The sequence below is a fragment of the Aphelocoma coerulescens genome, chromosome 12 (genome assembly GCF_041296385.1).
Source record: "Aphelocoma coerulescens isolate FSJ_1873_10779 chromosome 12, UR_Acoe_1.0, whole genome shotgun sequence".
Classification (NCBI taxonomy): Eukaryota; Metazoa; Chordata; class Aves; order Passeriformes; family Corvidae; genus Aphelocoma; species Aphelocoma coerulescens.
In genome coordinates, this window is record NC_091026.1 from 12,256,848 (window position 1) to 12,282,834 (window position 25,987).

At 53.0% G+C, this 25,987-nt stretch overlaps 2 protein-coding genes across 3 annotated transcripts in view; one reads left to right on the forward strand and one right to left on the reverse strand.

Annotated features, from left to right (window-relative positions):
• Positions 1-6: 6 nt before the first annotated feature.
• Positions 7-14,159, reverse strand: LHFPL4 (LHFPL tetraspan subfamily member 4). The gene is made up of 4 exons (XM_069028429.1): positions 13,742-14,159; positions 4,310-4,546; positions 4,111-4,127; positions 7-3,844 (listed from the first exon to the last, which is right to left on the reverse strand). Exons 1-4 carry the CDS (start codon positions 14,145-14,147, stop codon positions 3,836-3,838), a joined length of 669 nt encoding a protein of 222 aa, XP_068884530.1. The 5' UTR covers positions 14,148-14,159; the 3' UTR covers positions 7-3,835.
• A 1,494-nt stretch (positions 14,160-15,653) lies between these two features.
• The window catches only part of MTMR14 (myotubularin related protein 14), a 31,623-nt gene continuing 21,289 nt past the window's right edge, over positions 15,654-25,987 (forward strand). The window contains exons 1-7 of one of the 2 annotated variants that reach the window (XM_069027669.1): positions 15,654-15,875; positions 15,958-16,103; positions 20,495-20,603; positions 21,632-21,707; positions 22,445-22,505; positions 23,065-23,187; positions 23,721-23,794. In XM_069027669.1, the coding sequence (XP_068883770.1) occupies positions 15,654-15,875; positions 15,958-16,103; positions 20,495-20,603; positions 21,632-21,707; positions 22,445-22,505; positions 23,065-23,187; positions 23,721-23,794 (811 nt within the window). The remainder of the gene's footprint in view (positions 15,876-15,957; positions 16,104-20,494; positions 20,604-21,631; positions 21,708-22,444; positions 22,506-23,064; positions 23,188-23,720; positions 23,795-25,987) is intronic. The other variant, XM_069027670.1, reaches the window with a different exon arrangement.

The window sequence follows — 25,987 nt, forward strand, 5'->3', positions numbered from 1 at the left end:
GGGGGGCTGCAAGGGGCGGTGGTGGGGTGGTGGGTGGGCACCCCGGTCTGTGCCGAGCCAGAGGTACTCCAGGCAGTGCCATGTGGGGTCTTTCCCAGCTGCTGTCACCCACCGAGCGTGGCAGGAGAGCCAGCCCAGACACAGTGTGCTGTGTGTTCAATTCCATACAATTGCCAGCTTCTTTCTCACTTGTTTACTGTAATATCGGGCGTGTTTTTATTTATCTAATTTTATATTCAGTTATAACCATAGTAGGTTAGCTAATATATGACAGGTGTCATCCCTGGTGCTGCAGTGGAACTTCTCCTTTCTCTTGGATAACACAATGCTGTGAGTCTGTCTCCCCTCTCCTTGCAGATGCACAGTCTTCTTCCTCTTTTTTTAGGACTGTTACAGATTTCTCTAATTCACAATTGAAATCAGGTGTTTGTTCAGCCTAGGGGAGACTTTTAAAATATTGAAACAAAGAGTAACTTTCTCACACTGTCTGGCTGTGAGCGTGTTGGGATGGAACTTGTCACCCCACAGTTGGGTGTCTGTATACTGTATAAAATAGGTGTAAACTTCACTTGGCTTAGCCCTGGAGGTGCAGCCTCCCCTTTCGTGCTCTGAGCAGCACGGGGCAGGCGGGCTCTGCCCTGCCAGGTGGCGGGAGGGGGCCAGGGGGGCCCTGCCCAGAGGCTCCAGCACCTTCGGGCGCAGCAGGGGGGCAGGAGGGAGGGACCCTGGAAAGCTCTAGGAAAGGTGGGGGCTGTAGCTTCTTACTCTAGTGGAGTTTTTACACCATGCTGTAACATTTGAACTTTCACAAGAGATGTAATAATTTTGATAATAAAAATACTTAACTTGAAAACTAGTATTGTTGAATTTCTTACGACTGTGAGCGCTGGTGCCCAGGACATAAGGCAAGGGGGTGAGGGCATGTAAGTGTCTCTTCCCTGTCCCCTGCAGGGTAAGCAAATCCTTGCAGGAGCAGCCTTGCAGACCTCCCTCCTGCCTTCTGCCAGGTGAAGCTGGGAGCTGCTGTTCCTGAGGAAATTCCCCGACCTTCTGGCTGGGGTTGTGAGATTTTTGGCTGTGTTGCTGCTGCTGTTCTTGCCCAAGCTCATTCTCATTTGGGGAGGAGATGGATGCGGAGGATGTCCCGTGCATGATTGCACCTGTTTTAACACCTGGTTTCTGGTGTGCCAGAGCCCCGGTATTCAGGGTTTTCATACTGCTTGCCTTTTCCTTAGGAAGCCTGACGTGGGCTGAGCCTGGCGTGGGGCCTGCCAGGTGTGTCTGCCAAGTGCTGGTCTGAGGTGCCCATGGCTTCTGGTGTTCGACTGCCCTCACTGTGAGAATGTTCCCCGACACTTCGTGGGACAGCATCTGTTATGGCTCATTCTGTCCTTTTGCGTCCCCCAAAAGAGTGGCTCCATCTCCACTACTCCTTCCCTGAAAGCAACTGTGGGTAGCACCAACCCCGCCCTTCTCAGCCTCTTCTGCCATCCGCACGTTCAGGGCTCACCTGGGCTGTGAGCATTGTCCAACACCGGGGGAGCCAGAGCTGGCCGAAGCTCCCTGCAAGTCCCAGAGCTCTCCATGCTGCCCTCGCACAGCCTGGAATGCTCTCCCCACTCCTCTACCAGAGTATGCCACTAGACTGACTGGCCACATAAGTAGTTTTTTTTCCATCAAGACACTGGAACTGGATGAATTTCAGGAGGCTCCTATTGGCCTGTGTTAGTCAGTGAGCTGACAGACCACTTGTCGTGAACTGTGGACAGGCAGAAGGGATGGATTCAAAGGCTCCTAGGGATGGATGGGATCCCTGCCCCACCCCCTGCTTTGCCATGAAGTGGGACAGACCCATTCTCTGGGGACTTACTCTGGCCAGAGCCCCTCTTTGTGTGCCAGCCCATGTGGGTGGAGGCTCCCCACCACAGCTCAGACACTCCCCAGGGCCTCCATGCAGACCACCTCCTTTGGTGACGGCCGGGAAGAACCCATCCCAACCCGCCCCACACCACAGGGCTCCAAGCTTGTCTGGTTTGAATTATATTTTTCAATAAGGTTTTGTGAAACACTGTATCAAACTTTGTACTAAAATACATATATATTACAGCTACTGTATTCCTTTCTCCACTGATTTTCTTGGTTTGATTTTCCAATTCAGCTGGCAACAGCACTCGCAAGCTGGCAAGACCCGGGTGCTGCCAGGTGCAGTGGGTTCCTGTTGACCTCGTTCTGGGGGGCAGCTGTTGGAGGGATGTGGGCACCGCTGGGCTCGTGGCTGGCAGACTACACTGGCAGGAGTGCTGGCACCCACTCCATCCCGGGTGACTTTGGCTCCCAGATGGTGTTTTGGCACAGCTCCATCCCCCACCGCCACCCCACAGGGCCTCAGGGCACCACTTACCTGCTCCAGCCAGCCCCTGGTGCCTGGTGAGGCGCTGGGTCCTGCAGAGCCCTTCACTGCCATCCCCCAGCAGCCTCCACGCTCCATGGCCCCATCCCAGGACCGTGGTCCCACTCTGCTCCCTGCGCCCACTCGCCCTGCTCCCTGGCCTTGCCCAGTGCGTGGGTCCAGCCCTGCTAGGGCCCCCCACAAGCCCCTGGGGGCCCTGCCCTGGGCCCTGCAAGGAGCCCCAGCTGCTCGCACTGAGACATGGCCAGTGCTGAGGACTTTATTGCATTGTGAGGGCTGTGGTGACCCAAGCCTCTGTGACAAGGGGAAGCCCACACACACACACTGGTCTGGCCAGCAAAGCCACAGCTGGGCTGCAGCCACCCATGCCAGGGTGTCGGCTCTCAGGTGCTGTGTGTGGGTCCTGGAGGCCGCCGGACTCAGCGCTGCCTGGGCAGCAGCCACCAGCTCCCCACATGCCATCACCACGGGCCAGCGAGGTACAGCCAGGAGGCCGGGTGGGTACAGGAGTGCTCAGCTACACCCGGCCATGCCGTGCGGCAGGGAAAGCCTTGCTGTCACCAGTGGAGATAAAGCACCGTATGGGGATGGGGAGGGAAGGCGTCTGGCAACAGCCCGCGGCCGGCTCGGGGAGGGGTCTGGCGGGGGGGGTCCTCCTGTGCCCACCCAGGGGTTTTGCATGTTCAGCTGCTCCCACTTACCAGGGCTTACATTCAACAGCGGCGCGAGTTGGGTGTCCCACGGCCGGCAGTAGCAAGGCCCCTGCGGTCCCCATGCTGGGGGGAGCGAGCAGCAGCCTGCGGCCCCGGCCACGCACCAGGAAACACCATGTCCTGGGCTGGACTCCCGGGGCGGGAGGCGAGGGGGCTCGAGTCAGTTTACCCTGTTTAGAGAATATGAATTTACATGTAAAAGTAGGGGTTGGGCCCCATCCTGGCCACCGGGTCCCCTGGCTGTGGAGACAGGATCACGGAGCTGTACAAAATGGGAGTGGGGAGGGGTCCGGGACCCGGAGCAGCCGGCACGGGGCGTCACTGGGTGCGCGTTCGGGTGGGAGGCAGCAGGTCAGGAGTCCTGGGGATGTAGAAATCTGTTAAAAACTCCAAGACTGTTTTTTCCTTGAAACAAAACCGCAGCTGGATTCTGTTCTTGAACAAAGCGGGTTTGAGGCATCCTCCCCCGGCGGCGGCCCGCAGGCAGCGGTGGGCACGGAGCTGGCAAGGTGCGTGGGATGGTGGTGCCGGCGTGGACATGGAGGTGGCCATGGATGCGGCGGGCGGCTGGCGCATCCCTGGCACGGGCACCGGGGCCCGGAGGGCGGCGCGGGACGCTGTGTGGCCGCTGGCAGCAGATGAAGGGCAGGACAGGGAGGGAACGCCCAGGCTGCCGGCCATGGGAAGAGGGTCCTGCTGCGGATGGTCGGCCTTATATCCTCTGCAGGGAAAGCACAGCAGGTTGGGGATGGTCTTGGGCAGGTCTTACTGTACCATCATGCCCCTAGCATGTGCCAGGCATACACCTGTCCCCATCCCTGCCACCCACCCTGTCTCTGCTGCCTCCCTCCCCCATTGCCCCCAGCCCTACTGCCTGCACAGCCGGGGTCCCCCCATCCCATCCCACATCACATAGACACCCAGCACAGTCACATGCAGAGACACCACAGAGGGACAGGGGATAGGACAGTGACACTCAAGACTTACCGCAGTGCCAACAAAATCTGTGGAAACAAAAGAGAGAGAGGTCAGGCAGGGCAGAGGCCCAGCAGCTCCTTCCCACCCTGCCCAGCCTGGCTTGCTTTGTAGGTGGCAGTTAAGCCCATGGGACCCCTGCTAGGCTGCTGGAGGGGCGAAGCCCCCCAGGCTGTTCCCACCAGGATTCCCCCAGCAGTGTGGCACTCACCTTTGCTCTCTGCCTTGAGCTCCTCGTGCAGCAGGTCATTCTGCCGGTTGCCGAGAACAAAGGCCAGGAAGGAAAGGATAAGGGCGTTGAGGATGCCGATGATGGCCAGGATATAAGCCCAGCGTACAGAGCAGTCGCCCAGGGAGTACTTCCCTGTCTTTTCCCCACACATGTCCCGTATGGTCTCTGCATCCCAGCCATCGGGAAAGATCATGCAGCCCAGCACCAGGCAGAGCGCTGTTGAGAGAGAGAGGAGACATGGAGTGGCAGTGCTGGGATGAGTCCCCCGGTCAGTTCATTAAAGCAGCCCATGTCTGGCAGGGAGCCCACCTTGGCCCCATGACAGCCAAGCAACGTTGCAGGTGACAGCCACCACTGCCTCAGTAGCCCCAGGGACTGCATTTTTGGCTGCCCCAAACCTGGCCCATGTACAAATAGGGACTTCAGGCTTTTGGTTTCTACCAGCATCAGCCACAGGATCAGTGGCTGCCCACAGGCTTTCCTCATCACCACAAGCTCCCTGCATGTGGGCAGGAGCTACCGGTGCATGGTGGGCAGGGATGCTGCCTGTGGAGAGGACTGGAATCCCCAGGAACCCCCACACCCAACCACCACACAGCCTGTGAGCACTACTCCCAGAGGAGTCACCTTCCCAGCAGGCCCCCACCCAGCACGCTCCGTGCTGAGCAAGGAGACATCAGGGAACACAGGGACAGAAATGCCAAGACAAAGCCTGTGACTGTCAAGGTAAGGAGGTGACTTTTTCTGATTACAGCAAGTACAAAAGCTCCTCACCCCATATCAGCTGGAAAGGCTAAAAATAGTAATGATGTTGGCTGCGGTGCCTGCAGGTACTTTTGCCCTGAGTTAAGGAAGAACCAAGAAGCTTGTGCCCATACCAGTAGGAAGTTACCTCCCCATCCCTTACAGCAAACACCCTGCAGGCAGGCAGCTGTCGGTCTGGCATGAGCTTTCTGGGTGCTGACATGTGTTTTGAACTGCTCTCCATGGGGAAAGGAAATCCCAGGAGGGAGGGAAGGGCCTGCAGGGCATCACACCAGGAGTAGGTACAGCCCTTGCATCCCAAAGAGCTGAGGCCAGGAAAGGACAGGGACACTGAGGGACACCAGCACATAATGTCACCCAGCAGCTGCTGCCTGGTCTCTGACTCCTTCACACATATTGCAAACCTCCTTGGTAAAGTGTCTTTGTGGACAGTGGCAAGCCCTGCATGCTGATTTACTGCCATGCACAGCCCTGGTGGCATCCCAGCACCACATGGCTGCACAGAGCCAAGCCGGCGTCTCCAGCACATCATCACCAGGGACTCCCAGCCTGTCTGGGGGAGCTCCCTGCCCACTGGGACTGGGCCAACCCAAAACCACCCCTCTGCAAGGAAACACAATAAGCACCAATGCCATGCACTGCATGGTAAATGGTGAAGAGCAGCCTGGACTGCTGCTGACTGACCTGGGCACCATGGAACAGGATGGCATTAATTCATCTGAGGGCCTGAATTAAAGGGGATCAGGTGCAGCAGACCTGTGCCAGGGACTCTTCCTGTGAAAGGAGAGATGCTAAGAGGATTTTAGGATCCACTGAGCTCCCAGTGTAGTGCAGCTGTGAAACAAGCTAAGGTGCTCTCTGGCAATCCCCAGCAAAGGGATGGGTTTACCTCGTAGCACTGCTCAGGCTGGCACAACCCAGCCTGGAAATGGGCACATTTGTAAGAGATCTGCTGAAATCACTGAGGAGGAGAAAAGGACCACAGGTGCACAGTGAGGCTGGAGGAAAGCACAGCAGCAGCTCCAGCTGCCTGGGTGGGCAACAGCCCTTGGCAAGAGCCACTCTGGGCCCAGAGGAGAATAATGCTGTGCCCAGGGTGGTAGAAGGCAAATATTAGTCAAAAAAAGCAGGCACCAATTTTACCTGGACTAGCAAGGGCTTGGGCAGGCTCCCTGCCTTTGTGCACAGCCCTCAGTCCTTCACAGGACTGCAGCCTCCTTCACAGGAGCAGAACCGCAGCCCCTGGGTCTATCCTTGGGCTCTGCAGGCATTGGCATGTCCTCTGCATTTCTGAGCTATTATTTGGGGTCCAGGTGGGTCCAGTTGCCCAGATAAAGCAGAAGCCTGCCAAGAGCTCACTGCTCTGAAAACACCACAGATGTTAGGGTCTCCCAGGACATCTGCAGGTCCCAAACATGGCAAGACAAGCAGTGATGCATGAGGCAGCGGATTAACGTGCTGGAGAGCTACGGCACTCACAGAGGCCATGGGAGACAGCGTTTAAGGCAAAAGTAGGGTGGCTCAAAAAGGTATGGGAGCCACTGGTGCAGTGGGTTGTCACAGCACAGTCACAGGGGACAGGCAGTGATGGCTGCTGCCAGGACACTGCCTGGCTCCAGCCTGTGTCTGCTTGCCCCGATCCCTCTTGTTCTGTGTGCCTGCTCTGTACTGCACCAGGGCAAAGGGAGTCTGTGCCCTCTCCCACCGAGCAGCTGCAGGATCTCTGCCCAAGCCCTCACAGCCCATTTGACAGAATTAAACAACGTATTTACTACTGGGCAGAGGCGCACGCCCAAGTCACCACATGCACCCAAATGCCTCTGCCCTAGGGTGACTGGCCTCTTCCCAAAAGCCCCGCACTACTCCACAGCTCCCTGGAAGTGGCTGAGGTGGGGCTGTGCTACTGAAGGCAGGTCCTCTCCTGGCAAAGAGCAGCTCAGTGCTCTCCTCTTCCTATCTGTCCTACATGTTCCCAGCAGCAAGCCGAGTCCTCTGCTCTGTCACAAGCAATTCCCTTTTCTACACATCCCCAGGCTGCCCAATGTCCTGGAAACACCTTCCTGTGCCTGCAGCAAGGAGTGGCTTTGAAGAGCAGAGCAAGAACAAGGAGGGGATCCCCACACAGCCCACAGGCCTCAGCGCTGCCCTCTCCAACAGGTCTGAGGGATGAGGGGTCAGGGTTCTGCCTGCCCAGTCCTCTGCCCACAGCACCATTCTGCCAGCACCTACCTCCAAATGCCCCAAGACCCCTTGTAGACCTGCACTAAAACCTTGGTTTTTGTTTAAAGCAGCCTATTTCTATGCCTTGCAACCACAAGAAAAACACCAGGTGAGGACTCCTATGAAGAGCCACTATTAAAGAGGAAATAATAATCCACCTCCTGTCCATTTTGCTTTTAATTCCTGTTTTTCTGAGGGTGTGGTGCCAGTCGTCCCTGTCAGTGGCATCGAGGACAGCTGGCTGGTCTGTCACACCCCACAGCTGCCATCCTTCCCGCAGACCCTGGGCTCCAGCTCTCTCTTCTAGAGTTTTCCCAGTTGTAAAGACAGTTTTGAGAGCAAGCATTTCAGTGATCACTGGGACAGGGTGTATACAGGGGGAAAAGGATCCTGCTGGGGCTGGGGCTCTGGCCCCAGAAAGTTGGCATTTCTTGGCTTGGTTTTACAGCTTGTTCATGGCTTCCCCCTCCTCAATCCTCCCCTGTCAAGGTCCTTTAGAAACAACATGGGCATCTCAAGGGCTTTCGATATTCTCACAAAAGAAATTAATCAAAGGGAATGCAATGTAATGACTCAGGCTGCAACACTGGAGCAAGATTTTAGCAGAACGAGGAGGCTCCTCCTGGCAGGATAACATCTCCTGGTACAAAGTGCATTTAGCTAATTTGGACTGTCTTAGTAACCCCCATGTTTGCTGGGTACCACTGCCCTGAGCAATTATGCCTGCAAGATTAAAGTCTGATTTTTTTAATCACTTTTTCTGTATAGTTTAGTCTGCAGGTGTGGGTGAAAACTGGATTTTACTGCTTCTGCCTGCCATGGGTGGAAGAAGCTCAGGACATGCCCTGCAGCTGAGATGTGACCTGCCCCAGAGCATCACACCGACACAGGACACACAAACGGGAAGATGTGGGGTAATGGGGGGAAAACCAGCAATCACTGGGTCCCAAAGGAGCTTCTTACACCTGGCATGGGGACAGCGCACCCAAAAACCCCGGGGAACAGGGGCTGGGCTGTGCTATTGGGGTCTAGAGTGGCTGCTTCTCACCAGACCTCCTGAGAGCTGAGCACCAAAAGGAAAGGGGACAAGCACAGTCCCCTTTCCTCCCCCTAAAAACTGAAATCCCTCAAAAATAAATGAACACTAAGGGCAGCGTGCTCAGGACGGCGAGCACCGGCCATTTACACAGACACGAGCTCCCTTACGGCGTTCTGCTCCACAGGCTGTTTCTGTGCCAAAAAATCAGCAGGATTCAGAATAGAGTTATGAGTTTGTATGAATCAGAACTGACAGTTACTTTATCTGGAACAACAGTTAAGGGATGTAAGCTCCAGGACATGAGCGGCTCCGAGACGCCCAGCTCAGCCCCTCCCCGCGAGTACACAGGCACATTAACAGCAGCCACGGGAGAGCTGCGCTGCCGTGCAAACCCCGCGGCGGCTGCTGCTGCTGCGGAGCACACGGCGCTGCACAGAGGCAAGGGATGGGCTGCAGCCCGGCTCCTGTCCCCGTTGCAAGACCTGAACAGTAGGGGAAGCAGAGGAGAATCTTCAGGAAAGCTTTTTCGGGGTCCACAAGACCGTAATTCAGCAACTGCTGAGCGTTTTTGCAGTGTTGTTATTTTTGCTGCAAGGTCAGCAGGTGGAGGTGGTTCATATATGGGCAATATTTCTCCCTTTGACAGAGAAAGGGCTTGAGGATACACTGCAGAGTCACAGGACAGTTAGGGTCGGAAGGGACTTTTGGAGATCATTTAGTCCAACCCCCCTGCCAAGGGTCACCTAGAGCAGGTGATACAGGAACACGTCCAGGTGGGTTTTGAATGATTCCAGAGACAGAGACTCCACGACCTCCCTGGGCAGCCTCATGCTCAGCAGCTGTCCCAGTTACACTCTGAGCCAGTTTGGAGCAGTGGTATCTGCCTGTATTTTTTCATTAAAAATTTCAACAAATGACTTTTATATCCATGAAAACAATATTTTGAAACCTCAAACTCTCTGAAAGGACTTGGCTCTCCAGCAAGTCCCAGTCAGGAAGATGAGCCTGTCCTGATGTGGTTCAGCAGAGCCGCTGCATTGCTGCCAGAACCAGCGAGGGTTTTGGGGCTCTGGCGCTCACTCAGGCCAAATCCTGCTCTCCCTTGGGGCTGAGGCCACACCACCACACAGCTCCACCATGCTCAGCCCCGGCAGCTGGCAACTTCCCTCACTACTCCTCTCCATGGATATGCCAAAACCGTGCCGTGCAAGGGGTCCCCACTCAGAGGGTGGCAAACACAGCTGAGGTGCAGAAGATGAAGCCCTGCTCAGGGATCTGCCTCTGTTCTCAGGTGTTGGAAGGGCCCATCCAAGAGGTGAGTGTAGCTCTGAAAGGAGTTTCCCAAAGGAGTAAAGGGCTCAGATGAATATGTATTACCACATTCTCCATCAGGCAAGGTGCCCAATTAATGCCCAAATGCCACTGGTAAGGACAAAGCCCAGCCCTAAGGCCAAGAGCATGGTGCCAGTTGGGAAGGCACCCCATGTGTCATGTATCCCTAAGGGAGGGAGTGTGGAGGTCTCACCACACTGACTGCTGGACCTGAAGCACAGGGAAACACGTTAAAATGTGGCCAGTCAATTCCTCCATGCAAACAGGATGGTGTGCTCAGCTGGCTGCCTCTTTTGATCCTCAATAGACTGTAAGTACAAAACTAAAGACCTTCTGCAAACAGAACGCTGGACCCACTTGGGGTAATCATCCTGATGGGAGCCACATGGATGCAGTGTCCCACAGAGGCGGCTGGGCTGTCTTGCAAGGGCATTAATGCTGGGCACCAGGACAACTTTGTTCAAAGATCGGAGTTAACTCACAGGGTGACTGTGTCTTATGCTACAGCAGAGTATTGGGGAATCAGAGGAAATGCTCAGGCTCCTGGGCAGCCTGGTGGTGGTGTATTCCTATGCTCTGATTTTCTGCAGATGAATCCCAAGGGGGATCACCCTCACAGCCCATTTCTTTTCAAGAAAGCATCATCCCATGGAATTTTCTGAAGGTGCTCCCCCACTAATTTGGAGTACTTGGGTGGCAATCAGGTGCTGTCAGTCATACAGTTGTTGATGTGATCATGTTAAGGGCCCATTTCTGGTTTTATAACAGAAGGATTTAGCAGAATCTCCAGTTTTGCGTTACTGGGATTTTGAACAGGGCAGATGGCCACAATTCTATTTGCGATAAAGCAGAGTGTTTCCTCTTAATTAGATCCAGTTTCCTCGTGGGGGGGGGGGGGGGGGCAGTGGCTTTTGAGCTAGAGCTTTCTGTCAAGCTCTAATTAAACCCTGTCTTGATTGTTGTCCACTAATTAGACATTGATGGTTTAAAGCTGGTTGTTTTTTTCTTTTTGAAAGAGATCCTGAATTCCTCATCCTCCTCCCCCATATTCCTGCACTTGGCTTTTCTCCTCTGAAGAGCCCATCCATGTCCACAATCAGCAGCCCTTTACTCTGCACCGGCCATCCCACAGGGGTGGGGTGGGGACACCTCTGCCCCATCTCTCTGCCCACCACCTGGCTCACCTGGCTTTCATCAGTGAGACCAAGCAACTTCAGGCCTCACAGTTGCTTCTGCTGTAGTAGTGCACATCCTTCAGCTAAAACCTCCCTGAGGCAGAAGCAATGTCCTTTCTTTCTTTGCTCCTCCAAGCTCTCTGCTCTGGCAGAATCTTTCAACTTTCCAGGCAGGTGAATCTCTGAAGTTTGCCATCATGATGTGCCAGAGCCTGCACCAGGCTATGACCCTGCCCTACCCATAAGATCTGGCCTGTGGTATTCTCTCCATAGGTCATGGCAGTTCCTTCTCCAAGCACAAGGTAACACATCCGCCTGTGGCTGCCTCTGACATGCCCAGGGAAGTTCAGCCCTGCCTGACCCTGCCAGACAAGACTCTCTCTTGCTGGAACACACCATACCACCACCTCTGCATCCAGGCCCTCCCTGATGGGAACACCAGCCTGTCCTGTAGGACAGCAGTTCTCTCATGCTGTCCTGTCCCAGGGCAGGGTGGAGGGCCAGTCTCTGTTAATGCTGCCTTGGACTTTCCCCGATAGAGAAGCCATGGAGCCCTGCTGCTCTGGGAGAGCTCCAAGCCAACCTGGGCTGGCTGGGGCCAGAAGGGTCAGCCAATGGCCCCCCTGAGATGAGCACTCAGGGTTCTCACAAGTGCAGTTGTGAGCAACACGTGAAACCACAAGGTGCAAAGTGTGACCAAGGACAAGCCGCAAGGCAAGGTGAGGGGTACCCAGAGGTGACAGCAGCAAAGTACTGTTGTGGCCACCCAAACCTGAGCCAGGACAGGACAGGAGGCACTGGGGAGGAGACCCAGGGCTGCCTCCAGTGCAGTACCCTCTGCCACGCAGCTCCCTGTGCAGCAGTAGCAGCTGGGTGCTCCAACCCACTTGATTAAGCTGCTGACAATCAGTAGGATTTGGGCTCTGAGCTTGCTTTAAACTGATAAATCTTCAGGACAGGGAAAATTAAAGATGAGGGAATTTCCTGATAAGCCAAGGCAGCTGCAGGTCTGGCTGTGGTCCTGATCTGGGTGAGGGGAGGTCAGGCTTTCCAGCCCAAGCCAGCTGCAAGGGAGAGAGCTGGGCTAGTGGAAAGCTCCTCACACAGAGGGGCTGTATCCTTCCACATCTACGACTGGGGCCCTTCTCACAGGGGGTCCTTTCATTAGGAGTAAGGGACATTCTAAGTCCTTCCAGTGGAAGCTCTAGGTCTATTCACACTTAGTATGCAGTGGAGAGTAAGAGTGTTTGTCCACACCTGGTAAAACCAGGCAGAGAAGGAAGTGAAGGGTCTTGCTACCAGGGGAAGCTCAACATCATTGCTCAGGATATTTCTCCCAAAAGGACAGACCCTGGGTGAGGACACCTTGGAGGTCTGTGCATAAGGGGATACTTGGGATCCTTACCAATATTGGCATCAGGTCCCCTTCTGGGGAAAGGTTTGGGTTACTGTACAGTGTCACTTTGAGGAGTGAGTGTGTGAGGATCCTGGGGTACATCTACAGTGGGGTTTCATTTGTGGAGGGAGCTAAGGAGGATCTATAGACAGGGTCACTTTTGGGGAGTTAATTACTGGGCTTGAGTGGTCATGTCTGAGGAGACGTCAAGGTTATGGTGTTCCTCTGTGTGAAGCACTGGAGAGAGCTGGGAAAGGCCTGTCCTCACAGCCCTTTCATGATGAGGGAGAGAGAAGGTCTGGGTACAATACGTCTTTAAGAGGGAGCTGAAGGGTGCTTTTACAGGGATGGGGGATCCATGCATGGGCTTCTTCCAGTGGTGGGGTCCCTTTGGGGGACGAGAGTTCCCCTAAAGTGAGTATCTCTTGGGGACAACCCCATTTCTCTGGGGTTGACAGAGAGGCTAGTCCCTGATGCAGAGTGTGGCGGCGTGTCTGGATCCCCAGGGGGCTGGTGCAGTGTGTCCTAGGCCATCTTGCATTTGGTCCTTGACTCTGTGCAACAGTCCCTGTTGTAGGGTGTCCCAATGCTGGTCCTTTACTGGGGTGTACTGAGGTGCCCTGAGGTGGGTCCCTAGCCCAGGATGTCCTGAGGTGCTCCAGACTGTCCAGGTGTCCCAGGGTCAGTGCGTGTTCTGGGGTTGCCTGAGGTGGGTCCCTGATCCAGCTCTCCTGATGTGTCCCAGAGAGCCTTATGTTTCCCTGGGGTCAGACCTTGCCTGGGGAATCCCAGATTCCAGTGCCCAGAACAGGTGCCACCATTCCTGGTGCCAGTGCCTGGTCTGGATGTCCCAGGAAGCCCTGGAGTGTCCTGAGGACACTTCTTGGCTGGGAAGACCCATGGCCCTGCAGTGCTTGTACCTGTCCAGCTTTCTTGAGCAATCCCAATGTTCCCTGCGGCCAGCCTCTGCCTGGGGAGACACAGGTGCCAGTGCCTAGAGCCAGCACCTGTCTGTGGTGCTCTGTCAGTGCCAGTGCCTGGCCTGCTTGTCCCAGGAAGTCCTGGGATGTCTCAGGGCCAGCACCTGGCTGGGGTGCCCTATTGATACACAGTACCTGTACCCAGCCCAGCTTTCCTGGGCAGCCCTGGTGTTCCTTGTGGCCAGGGGACACCAGGGAGCCGTGGGTGCCAGTGTCCCGAACTGGTGCCCATTCCTTCTAATTTGTCAGCACTAGTACCTGGCTTGGGTGTCCCACAAAGCTGTGGGGCTGGATCCTGGAACCACGGCCCTGCAGCGCTTGGACTCAGCCCAGCTTCCTTGAGCAAACTTGGTGTTCCTGTAGCCAGGGACCCCACTATCACTGCTGGGGGCTCCCGGGGTGCCGCATGCTCAGCACTGCCCAGTCTCCCCACCCATCCCCCGCCGCCAGGCCCAGGGCAGGCCGGTGTTCCCAGTGCCGGTGGTTCCCGGTGCCGGTGTGTACCTGCCAGCAGCTGCATCCAGGCGCAGATCTTGTAGACGGTGGCGGTGTTGCAGAAGAAGAACAGGGCGAAGCAGGTGATGCAGCCCAGCGTCAGCACCATGGAGAGCAGCACGAAGAACGCGGCCGCCTGAAAGGCGCCCGAGGGGATGGTGCTGAAGTCGGTGAAGGAGCCGCGGCACGACAGCTCCCGGCCCGCCAGCCCGCTGCCCACGCAGTAGTGAAACAGCCCGAAGTACCCGGGCTTGGGCGTGTTAACGCTGTCGCCCACCCAGTAGGGCTGGATGAAGACCACCACGTTGATGATGGCGAAGCAGATGGTGAAGATGGCCCAGAGCACGCCGATGGCGCGCGAGTTCCGCACGTAGTTGTCATGGTACAGCTTGGAGGCTTCCTGCGAGGGCAGCATCCTGCCGGCCGCCGCTGCCGGAGGGCGGGAGGGGCCGGGGCGGCGGGGAGCCCGCCCGGGGTCGGCGGGGCGGGGGGGCCGCGGCCTAAGAGCGCCCGCGGGCTGCCGGGCCCTGCGACACCCGCGCCGCCATCTTGGCTGCCGCCTCTGCGTCCCGCGCGCTCCCGCCGCGCGCGCGCGGCCGTGCGCCCCCCCGCCACTGCGGAGCCGAGCCTAGCCGAGCCCGGCCGAGCCGAGTCCAGTCCAGCCCAGCCCAGCCCAGCCCAGCCAGAGCCCAGCCGAGCCCGAGCCGAACCGAGACCCTCCGAGCCCGCCGCGCGCGCCCCCCAGGGATCGGGGCCGCTCCGCCGCCTTCGGCGGCGCTCGCCTCGGGCTTGGGTCGCCTTGCGACGGGCTCGTCTCGGTTCGGCTCGCGTGCACTCGGCTTGGCTCGGGTCGAGGGGCCGGGGCCATTCCTCTCCCCCAGTCCGGCAGGACTGTTCCCCGGACCGACCCCGCCCGGGGCAGCGCGTGGGCATGGCTCTGATCAGTGCTGGAACGTCCCCGCGTGGGTGCCTTTGGCCGGAGCGCGCCCGCAGGGAGAGCGTCCATCCTCCCGCACCCTTCACGAGCCCAGGGGAGGCCCGCGGGTTGCCGGCGTAGCCCCCCGGATTGGCAGCAGACCTTCCCCACCCCCTTGGCGGGGACGGAGAAAGTAAGTTGCCGCCACTGTGGCTGCGCCTGCTCTGGGATAGCGGGAGTCGACCCAAAACCTCTGGCAGAGCGAGGCCAGGTACAACGGCTGTGCCAGGTCAGGTGTGGTGGCAGGGCTGGGGTACACAACCCGGCTAGGTGTGGCGGGTGACTGGGCTGCGGTGAACGGCTATGCCAATAGTATCACACAGGCTGTCAGCGCTTGTATGCCGGCAGGTGCCCTTGCGAAATCCTGCCGCCGCCCCGTCAGACTCACACCGGCCCCAAACCCAGCAGGGACCAGACCATCTCGGGCCAGTTTCATTCTCAGGCAGCGAGATGCACCGCGTTAGCTGCAGCTGAACTCGGCCGTCATTAAATGCTTGTGAAGATTCACAGCTGATTTGCAAATTAGACAAATGCGGATGAAAACCACACTGTGTTCCCCTACAAGAGCCAAGGAGCCGCGTGCCTCCGGCTGGGCACGGACGCGCACAGCCCGAGCTGGCTCCGTGACACCGCCTGGGCATACGAGCCAGTGCCGCTCTCAGCCACGTTCCGGGCAGCGATGCCGCTCACCCCGCAGCTCCTCTGCCACGGGCTCAGTGCGTACGACCACGCTCCGGGAAGGACTTCTTTAATTAAAACCCGCCTTGCGATTCTTTCTTTAGGGCGGCGCCCTGGGCACGCCGGCCAGCGGCACGGTCGGATCCACTCGGCGGGGCCTGACAGTGTTTGCCGCGTCTCTCTGCAGTTCTAAACGGGGGGCCGGAGCGCACCCCGGTACCCCCAGAGCGGGGCTCGGTACCCCGGGGCGGAGCGCGGCGCGCCCCGATGACGCCGGGAGCGGGCGGAAGGGGCGCGTCGCGGGAGGGCGGAAGCGGCGGGCGGGACGATGGGCCCGAGGCGGTGGTGAGCGGCGCGGGCATGGCGGCGGCGGCGGCCCGCGGCTGCCCCCCGGCGGGCTCCGGGGACCGCGCCCTGGCCGAGCTGCTGCTGGAGTTCTCCCGGGCACAGTACCGCGCCAAGGACGGCGGCGGCGCCGCCGCTGCCAAGGTGAGGACGCCGGGTTTTGGGGACCGGGGGGCGCGAGGAGCGGGGACTGGCGCGGCGGGCATTGAGCGGTGGCTCTGCGCAGGTGGAGCGGATCGAGCGGCGGTGCCTGGAGCTCTTCGGCCGCGATTATCGCTACAGCGTGATCCCCAACGTGCACGGCGAGGTCTGCGCCCACTACCCGCGGCACATCGTCTTCCTGGAGCGCGACGCCGGCGCCAGCCGTGACTCGTAAGGCCCCGGTCCCCGTGTCCCGTCCCGTGCAGCTGACGCCCGGCGGAGTTGTTGTCTCGGGGAGCTTCCGCGCCTGCCGCTCCGAGGCTCCCGCCGGCCGGGGGAAGCCCTGCGGGCTGCGCTGCGCTAATTATAGCCGGTGGTGTCAGCCGCTCCCGGGACTCCCCTCGCTGCCTGCCGGGGCTGCCGAGCTCCCGTGGGGCTCCTCCCAGGGCGCTTGGGCCGCCTTGGTGAAAGCTGCCAAGCTGAGTCTGTTACGCGAGGGGTGTGAAGGAAACGGGGGGGCTCCGGGGCAGCGCCAGCTTCGCTGCATGTGGCCCTGGAGTAAGCCTGAGCACAGCGTTGGTTTCTGGTGATTGCTGTGTTGCAGCTCGCCCAAGGGCTCAAGGTTGGGAGCAAGCCTGTGTGCTGCTTTCCTTGTCTTGATGAAGTGCCTATGGTCTTGCTGCAAGGCCTCTGATGTGGGAAATTTTAGTCTGCAAAGCATCTCAGGGCAGGGGATCTGATAGGGGCTAGGCAGACAAGGCAGTCTAGATAGATACTTCTGTCATTCCAGACAAGGTTCCAGGCTATTTCATCTGTCCCCCCGTGGTGAACAGGTCAGTGGGCACTGAGGTTTAGTGAGCTAATGGGAAATGCTTGTTCAGTTTGGGGCACATCTGAGCCAACACATCACTGGACTTTGACCCACAAGCTCAGGATCACGTTGGTCTCACTTCTGGCTGAGCATGAGCTGCTCCTTCCAGCTCCAACCACAGCCTCTCGTTTTTATTTTTTGTTTCAACAAAACATAATGTAGTTTTGCAGTCTTGACTCTGTGTCCATGACAAGAGTAATGTGTTCAAAAGAAGGGGCAACAAGTCCTTCTCACAGGTCCAGCTGCTTTGCCTGAGGAAGGGAAACCATCAGCTGCGGTGCTAGCATGTGGGCTGGGTGCTGTAGGAGGGGGTCTTTGGAAACCAGCCACAACTGACTGTCAGGTGGAGAATTTCTGCCTAACAGTTGGATGAGATTAGAAAAGATTAACCCCCTTGCTGCAAAAAACTAGAAGCTGAAGTTTGAAGCTTTTAAATGTAACTAGGGAGAGCTTTAGGGAAGAGAAACTGAATGCTTCTGCTTTTCCTGCTCTTGCAAGAGGAAAGGATGCTTAATTTTTCTGACAAGTATTCAAAACAAGAGTACTTACACTTGGTGCCCCCTTTTCTTCTGTGACCTTTGCAAGCCAGCAGTGACAGTTAACTGTATTTATACTGATTCTTTCCAAGTTTTGATTTACTGTCCCAAAGCAAGTCACAAAAACAGACTACACTTCATTATCACTCTCCTGATTTCAGGGTGATGAAGTTTGTAAAAGCCGCCAGGTGATTTTTAGACAAATGCAGGTTTCAGTTTGATAATTTTACTCCTATGGAATAATTATGAAACAGAGACTGTTGCACCTCTTGTGTTACAGAAGGCAAGAACCTCTTCCAGTGAGCAGGACACTCCATCTAGGACCAAGTCTCTTTGGCTGCTTCTCCTGGAACCACAGAATGGTTTGAGTTGGAAGGGACCTTAAAGTTCATCCAGTTCTGACCTCCACTGCTAGGGGCAGGGACAACTTGCACTAGACAAGTTGCTGAGGGCCCCATCCAACCTGGCCTTGAACACTTCTGTTTTTATTTTATCTTTGTAATGTTTTTAATCAGCTGGTAAGATCTTCTTGAAGCTTCCCACCTCTGAGAATACTGAGGTGCTTTGGAAGCAGTTTTCACATGTGCAAACTCTGCTGTACCATCGTTTCTGCCAGTACAGCTGCTTCTGGAGCCATGTAGGGAAACAGCAAAAAAATGATATTTTTAACCAAATTGGTTCATTCTGTGGCTGCACAGCTGGGGAAAGAAAGGATGTTGCTTGATCAAAGTTTGTTAACAGTACTCTGAAGTCCAGGCAGGTGCAGGAGGAATTCTGTGTGTTTTGAACCTTTTTCTGTAGATTTTACTCCTATTTATGCTGCCTTTAATCACTAGTTCCTGTAAAAGCATTACACCTGTTCTTCAGAGCAGCTTTCCCCATTACTACAGGAGTCTTGATACAACTGTGTTTGTTTACCATGTTCACCTCTAGCTCATGTTCATATCTTGTATTACTGAGGGTGGTTATTGAGATGAGAAGATCTGAGAGCCTTATTTGTAGCACAGCCATGACTGATGGCAGAGCAGGTCTCTCCAGTGGGTGTGCAGGCTTCCCAAGGAACAGGCATGGTGTGCCTAGGAGAGGGGCATATCCTTCCATGTCCCCACTGGGGTGCTGGGCTTCCCGCTCACTCCATGGCCTGGGCTCCTGCCAAGCTCCTCAATCTCATTTCCAAGTGCTGCAGAAACCTCTCCGGGGAAGTGCAGTGAGTGAAACCTGGTGTCTTGTCTCAGCTCCCAGAGAGGTGCTTGTCTTGAAATTTCTGATCTTTCAGGCATTTTGTTTTTGCTGAATCTCATCTTCTGGACTTGGAAGCAGTGCTGTGGAGCTATTTTGGTAACACCACATTTAAGTTCTTGTTTCCCTCCGTATTTGCTTTTGTGAAGGAAACGTAATGGGAACTGGAGCAGAGTGCAGGATATCTCTCTTAATTGTGTACATTCGTTTAAAAACGGCCCCACAATCAAATCCGTGCATCAGAATCTTTTGAGTTTCAACGTAGTTTGGTGTTGGGAATTATACACAAAGGCATCTCTTCTCACACTTGCTCATGTTTTCCTGTCTGTCCAATTAGCACCCTCATGTTCACATTGTTTAAAGAAGATTAGCTTGGGTTTTTGTTCTTTAAATTCTGGTATATGTCAAAGATCTTTGGAGTTGGACAGCAAAATAATTGTATAGGCAGGAAAACATGAAAAAAACTTAAATCACCAGTATGAGTTCTGAGAACTAAATCCCTCTTTAAAAAAAGAAAATACTTGAAAGTCTTGTTTTCTGTTTCTCTGCTTCTACTGAAGTATCAACTTGTATAATATTTTCCATAAACAGATCCATTTTCATTTTAATAATAGATTAATTTTTTTAATCCTTCCCAGAATGGCAGCTGCTGGTACATTGCTCCACACTCACAGTGATTCTGAAGCTTAGCAACTTTCTTCAGCTTCCATTGTAAAGATATTAATTTATTCTTAGGCCAGTGTTGTCCTTTGCATTTGAGTTCTCCTCCCTGCTCCTCCGTTGTTCTCTCCTTCACCCTGATGCACATATTGCTGTGCATCTGCTCATCTTCATCTGCTCTTCCCATCAGACCTTGGTGGTTTCTCTTGCAGCATAGACTGTCCCTTGGCCATCCTACTCATCTTCCTGTGCCTTTTCAGGCAGGGGTGGGTCGCTAGAATCAGGTGCTTTATCTCAGCTGAGAGTCTGTGTTCTGCACAGTGATGGTGGTACTTCTACGTCTCTTTAGGGAATTTCCCATGTTCTTATTTTTCCCCTTTTTCAGGTTTACCATGTTGACCATGTATTAGCATCCAGAGATCATGGAGTTCATCTGGCTCTTTTACTGTGCTCCATTACTGGAAAGGGCTAACTGGAAAATCTTGTTAATCATCTCCAGGTGCATAGCCGTGCAGTTTTGTATGTCCAGACTTCACCTATTTTCTAATATATCACTCTGGATGCTTCTCCAATTCCAACTCTAGTCCTCTCTGCATTGACAGTTCCTCCTGAAGGTCTGTGTAGTTCAGAAGTTAGTTTGGATTCCTGTCAAATGTGGGCTGATACTTGGACAAACTGGAGCAATTTTAACATGTTTCCAAAATGTCTTCCAGCATGAAATATGATTCTATTTTAACTTCAACGGGAAAACCAAACAAAATTTAGTTATGCAGATGCAGCTGACATTAATCTAAGTACCCTGCTCAACCCCCTAGCTGATTTAGTTGTTTAATTACCTGGCAACACAAATGCTTGAGGTTCATGGAGTGTTAAGACTTCATTTTCTATTCTATTTCTTTTTTTCTTGCAAAACTATGACTCTGATAGTGAATTCACTGTGAGGGTAGTGCTGAGCTGCTTTTTGATGGAAAGGTGATGAGGAAAACAGAACATGTATTTTTGTAGACACTGGCTGTCCTTCCCTCGTAATCCATGTGTTAGTCTGTGGCAGACCCTACTGATGGTGCTCATATTGCCAGTTCCTGATACTTTCATCTACTGTGCATTGGTCTTTCAAAATAAAGGAGACAGAATAGCATCTAAATGTGTTGTACAGCAGCAGAAGCAGTTCTCAAAGAGGTGTGTTCATGCTTACTAACTTCAGAGCTGGCTTCTAGGGAAAGGGATGGGATTGCAGCCCAGGGTGTCTGTGGCAGCTTTGCTGAAAGACATGTGAGAAGATGCTCTGTATACTGACCTGAATCTCTGCCCACTAGGTTTGAGAGCACTGTGCAGGTTGGCAAACTGCAGGACCTCATCAACCGGAGTAAGATGGCCAGGTGTAGAGGACGCTTTGTTTGCCCAGTCATTCTGTACAAGGGAAAGGTAAAGCTTCATGGGTTACCTGTCTTTACTGAGAAAATGACCTTCCTGCCTGCCATTTGAACTGTGCAGCCACGGCTTCAGTCACTTGTCACTTTTCCAAATGCTGTAAAAATATGTGCTTAGGTACAAGCAGGCAGCCTGTAGTAGCAGGTAGCATTAGTTCTCTAGGCTGTGTAAATTGTCTGTGAACACTTCAGGCTGTTCTCCCCCACCACATCACGAGCCTTGCACCAAAGAGCTAACTTTTTTTCTTCTCCTGTGTATGACCCTTCTGAAGTGCTAAAGATATTTGGAGTTTCAGGGAAAGATAATTATTGTCCCTGTTTGTCGCTTACTCTTCCCAGCAGCTCCCTTTGAGTAACTTTTCTCTCTGCAGCGAAGTTTCCTTTGTCTGTTCCCTGGGGAGGCAAGATTGCATAAATGGCCTTATGAATGTGTGGGCTTGTCTGCAAGGGGATCTGTAAGAAAGTGAAATTAGATTCATTTTTATGCGAATTACTTAAACTGTGTTGAAGCCCTGTAGGAATAGTCTCATTTAGAATTTAAGTAGCTTAATTCAGTTTTCTTAGTTGAATTTAGAAACACTGTATGAATAGCAAAATCATACCTGTGACAATTTTAATCTAGCTTGACTGAAGCCATCGTGGGCTACATCTGCTGACCTTTTTCTGCAGGCGTGAACTGCCCAGAGTCGACTTGGGACCATCCATAATCTCATCCAGAGGAATGTGGAAATAAGGCTCAAGCAGAGTATTAACAGAGCATGTGTTGCTAGCTTGGCAGGAACTGACTGTATTAGTGCATTGGAGAACTGGAGATGAAAATGCAATTTTAAAAGTAGCTACAGATAAAGGCACTTGGGAGTTTGCTGTATTTTGAAAACTTAGTCTGGACCAGGGTTGCAGGGCAGACTGCTGAGAGGTGATAGCTGTAGGTACCAACCCTTTCTATGGAACCTGACAGCAAATAGGCCTGATAAGGGAAACACTCCTGGAGCCTGTGTGATTAATAAAAAAATCTTCCTCCAGCATATTTGCAGATCAGCAACACTGGCCGGCTGGGGAGAGCTCTATGGGCGCACTGGCTACAACTATATCTTCTCTGGTGAGTGAGGAGCCATTTGTCACTGTCTGCCTGGTGAGGCTGGTCAGTGCTGGGACAGAGACCCATACATGAGGCCAAACTCTTCCCAAGACCAGTGAGAGCTCTAGCATGGGTTGCTTGTATTAGGCTTAGCATAACAGAGCAAAGACTGAAACCTCGTGTCCTGTTTCCACGGACTGTGCTACAGGACAGTGCCACAGCCTATAAGAACCAGTGACAAAAGAACTTGAGGCTGAAGAGTCAATTAATTCAATTATTACAGGAAACATATAGGCAAATAAAGGCATCCCAAAGGATTCAGGGTACTAGTTCCCGAACACTGGGGATGGGAATAGTGGAGGAAACAGGATTAGAACTTGCTGTTGCTTGACTAATCACTGGGAATCAAATGCTGCTAATGATGATATATACTGGACTCCAGGGAAAGCTCTTCAGGGGAGTAGTGGGTGCCTGTAGTGTGAGAGCTGAAGCTTGGCTTAAAAAAGCACTGCATACCACTTTTGTGGTGTCCTCTGGCTGTCAGTCATGGGTTTCACCTGTCCAGGTACTTTACAATGACAAGGAAAGAGTGGGTTACATTAGAAAACAAGCTTTTCAGGAAGAGGAAATGTGGGGAACTACATTTAGGTGTGAAGAGAAAGCACCAAACCATGACCTTCTTGTGTGCATACATACCTTGTCAGATTGGGGATTGAGTCGGTTTACAAAAGCTTCAGTTCTTAATGTCTTTCTTGCAGGAGGTTCTGATGATGCTTGGGCCGATGCAGAAGACATTTCCGAGGAAGACTCTGCACTTAGGTTTGTATGCATCACTGGGATGAGGAAAAGGGAGTCTGGACATAAGCTGACTGGCTCAGCCACTCACTTCTGCTCTTTTCTAGTTTGGGTATTGGGCATAGACTTGAGACCCATCACCAGGCTCAGGGTCTTGCTTTCCTTGCTTTTGGAAAAGAGTCTTGAATATTAATGGCTGGCTGAACCTAATGTAGCTGAAGCCTGCTAATACATTGCCAGAGGGAAGGGCTGGAGACAGGAATATGTAGAGCCATTTAAAAGGTTTTTGAAGGGCACAGATGTGTTTACTTCATCAAAAAATACATCTCCAGGCTGTAGAAATTGCGTTGTATCTTAGGGGTTTGTTGCAGAACGGAGTGAGATGTGCCAAGGGACCATGAGCACAAACTTGTAGTGTCAGTTCTTTGCAGAGTCTGACTCAGACCTGTGGAGACAAGGCTCGTGCTGTGTTACTTACGGCTAGAAGTGGTTCAGGGAAGAGCTGTGGCTCACCTGGGAAGAATCAGACTCAACTTGGTCATTCTTACACGCTCACCTTGCTTTGCCTCGTTCTTTCTTGCAGAAATGCAGATTCCCAGCTGTTTGACAAGGTCAGAGGGCATGACATCAAGCTGCTTCGATACCTGTCTGTCCGATACATCTGTGACCTGATGGTGGAAAACAAGAAGGTGAAATTTGGCTTGAAGTGAGTCTGGGTTAATTTGTTTTTGTGCAGGCTTTGGTTTGCAGCTAGTGTAGCCCTTATGTGTGAATTGCTGTCAGGCATGCACTCAGCATCCTGGGAGCAGTCCCTGGAAGAGTTCTATAGCAGGGTAGGTTAGTTGATTCTGTAAAGAAAACACCAAGGTTTTAGGCCAGAGAAAACTCTTATCAATGGGGGCAAAATAACTGTTTTCTTCTGTTTCTGCAGTCTGAGTGGCTTTATCCCTGTACAGCTTATAGTAATGAGATAGTCACCCCTTCAGAAGGGAGACAGCAAAGGAGCCCTCTGCTTGTGTATAGGAACAGAGGGAGATGTTTCTCCTGCTTGTCTCAGAGAAAAGCTTTAGTGATTTTGGGCTGTATCTGTTTATGTGGATGTGTTGAGTAAGTTCTGCCCCTGCTCACTACTGTGTCAAGTCATAGCGCAGGGAGATACAACAAATAATTTTTTGGGTGCTGATGTCTGTGTGAAAAACACTCTGTAAGTATCTGCTGTTCTCCTCTTGTCCTGTGCAGTGTGACGTCTTCTGAGAAGGTGGACAAAGCTCAACGTTATGCTGATTTCACACTTCTCTCCATCCCATATCCAGGTACAGGAATGATGGTCAGAGGGACTCCCAAGGGACAGGTGACAATCCGTTTCTGGGGACAGGGAGATAACTCTGTGTGTGTATATGTAAATGACCATGACTTGCTGAATGTTTCCTGTGCTCCCTCTGGAGAAAAACTCTTTTAAACCGAGAACAGTGCAATGAACCTGGAATCTCTGGTAGTGTGAGTCAGCATTAGGCACTCTTTGAGGTGGCAAAATAATTTCTCAGCAGTCGTTATTAATTCAAGCACGGAGGAAAAGTCCCAGAGGTGGAGCTGGTTAAGATGGCCTTTGACATCACTGTAAGTCCAAACTACCACCTGATGCAACATATATATCTTGTTCTCTGTTATGTAAAAACCCAATTCTTAAGTGTAATTTCTAGTCTAGTGTTCCAGAGCTCTGCTGTAAGAAATCCTCAGTGCTAGCAGAACAGTTCACCTGAGCCTGCAGTGTATGACAGAGGCAGCCCTTCGCAGCCTGTCTCCCCAGCTATATCCATCTCTGTGCCTAGCAACCACTGCTGGGTCACTTGCACTCTTTACAGATGAACTGAATATTCCTGCCTGCCTGCTGATGTCAGGCTTGGCGACAGGATCAGATGCAAGGCTGCTGTGCTTGAGGTCCGTCTGCAGACTCTTCTTTCTCCCTAGTGCACAAAGAAAGGGAGAGGAGGAGAAAAAACAAAACCCAGAAACCTGTGGTGAATGATCCAGACCCAGACTTTTCCTTGATTGCTAGTTTTTGCTCTTAAACATGTTTTTAAAGGTGTTTTTCCTTTTATACAGAAATTAGTGACAATTCAGAGAAGCTGCATGAAGATTTCTGTTGAGTTTGGCATGCAGGTTGCCAAAGTATACAGAAATAAGAGTATTTCCTGGTTTCTGTAGTATGTAGCACAGATATATGTTGCTGCTGCGCACATCACCAGACTTGGAACACGAGAAAGCCTGTGTCCACAGGTCTTCTGTAGTGCTGTAAGGAATGGAGAGGAAGGGACTATAGAGTTAAGCTGCAGAGTTGTTTCTGTATGGGGATCTGCATATGGTAGGCAATATTCAGTGATGGTCCTTCCTCTTGTGCCCTCTGGGACAGCTGCTTTCTTTTAGCAGCTCTTCACTGCCACGCTAGAGGTAAACCTTACAAAACTGCACACGCTCCCTGCAGATGTTGCCTGATTTCAGCAGTGCTGGTCCATGGGGAAATGTTGTCATTCTGTTAAATCTAAGGTATACACATCTAAGGATCAGCAACCCCTCTAGTGACTGGCCAAATGCCGTGATACATTCTTATTGATGTTTCCAGGGTTGCATTGAAAGAATTTTTGTTTTGTAATTTGTTTCTGAAGTTATTCTAAGATACTGTCGCCTTAGGTGAGCAAGACAGCATCCAAACAGAACCACAGAATTGTTTTGGTTGGAAAAGACCTTTAAGATCATTGAGTCCAATCATTAACTCAGTGCTGCCCAGGCTCCCACTAAACCATGTCCCCAAGTGCCACATCTGCCTGTCTTTTAAATACCTCCAGGGCTGGTGACTCCACTCCTTGCTGAGGGTGCACTTGATCCCCTCATCCAGATAATCGGTAAAGGTATTAAACAGGCCTGGCCCCAATGCTGAACCCTGAGGAACACCACAAAACCTGGGGATCAGACACCAACTGGATTTAGCTCCATTCACCACCGCTTTTTATGCTCAGGTGTCCAGACAGATTTTACCAAGTGAAGAGTAAGAACTGTCTGGAGTGAAGGACTTGGGTTAAAATGGGGTATCTGTAGAAGCTTTTGGTATTTGTGGATGCCAACAGTTATGCCATAATCCCCCATTCTTTGCATGAAGTCATTGTTTAATTGGAGTTAAATCTCAACTGACAGATTGTGTCCTGACTGCATATTTGAGGATTAGTCCTATCCTTGCACAAAGATTCTTTTCTTGGGTTTTTTTTCCATTGAAGTTACTTGTGACTTGCAGGGTGGTAATCTCTCTCTGTGTTCTGTGCCTGGCACAGGGGTATCTGGGTAGTGTGGGCACTGTGGCACTGCTGAGGTGTGCACAGCACACTGGGAGAGGTGTTTTGTGTAGCCTCCAGGCAGCCGCAGTGCTAATGGTGCTGCTCAGCTGTGACTAAGTGACTGCGGCTTGCAGCAGAGACTTAAATAGTTGTTTGAGAAGGGCCAAGCCAAAGGACACA

Bases quoted from the DNA above. Each gene is read 5' to 3' on its own strand.
- LHFPL4 (XM_069028429.1), bottom strand. From the start codon at position 14,147: ATGCTGCCCTCGCAGGAAGCCTCCAAGCTGTACCATGACAACTACGTG. The intron at 4,547-13,741 runs GTACACACCGGC...CTCTCTCAACAG, and splicing joins CTGGATGCAGCTGCTGGCAG to CGCTCTGCCTGGTGCTGGGC.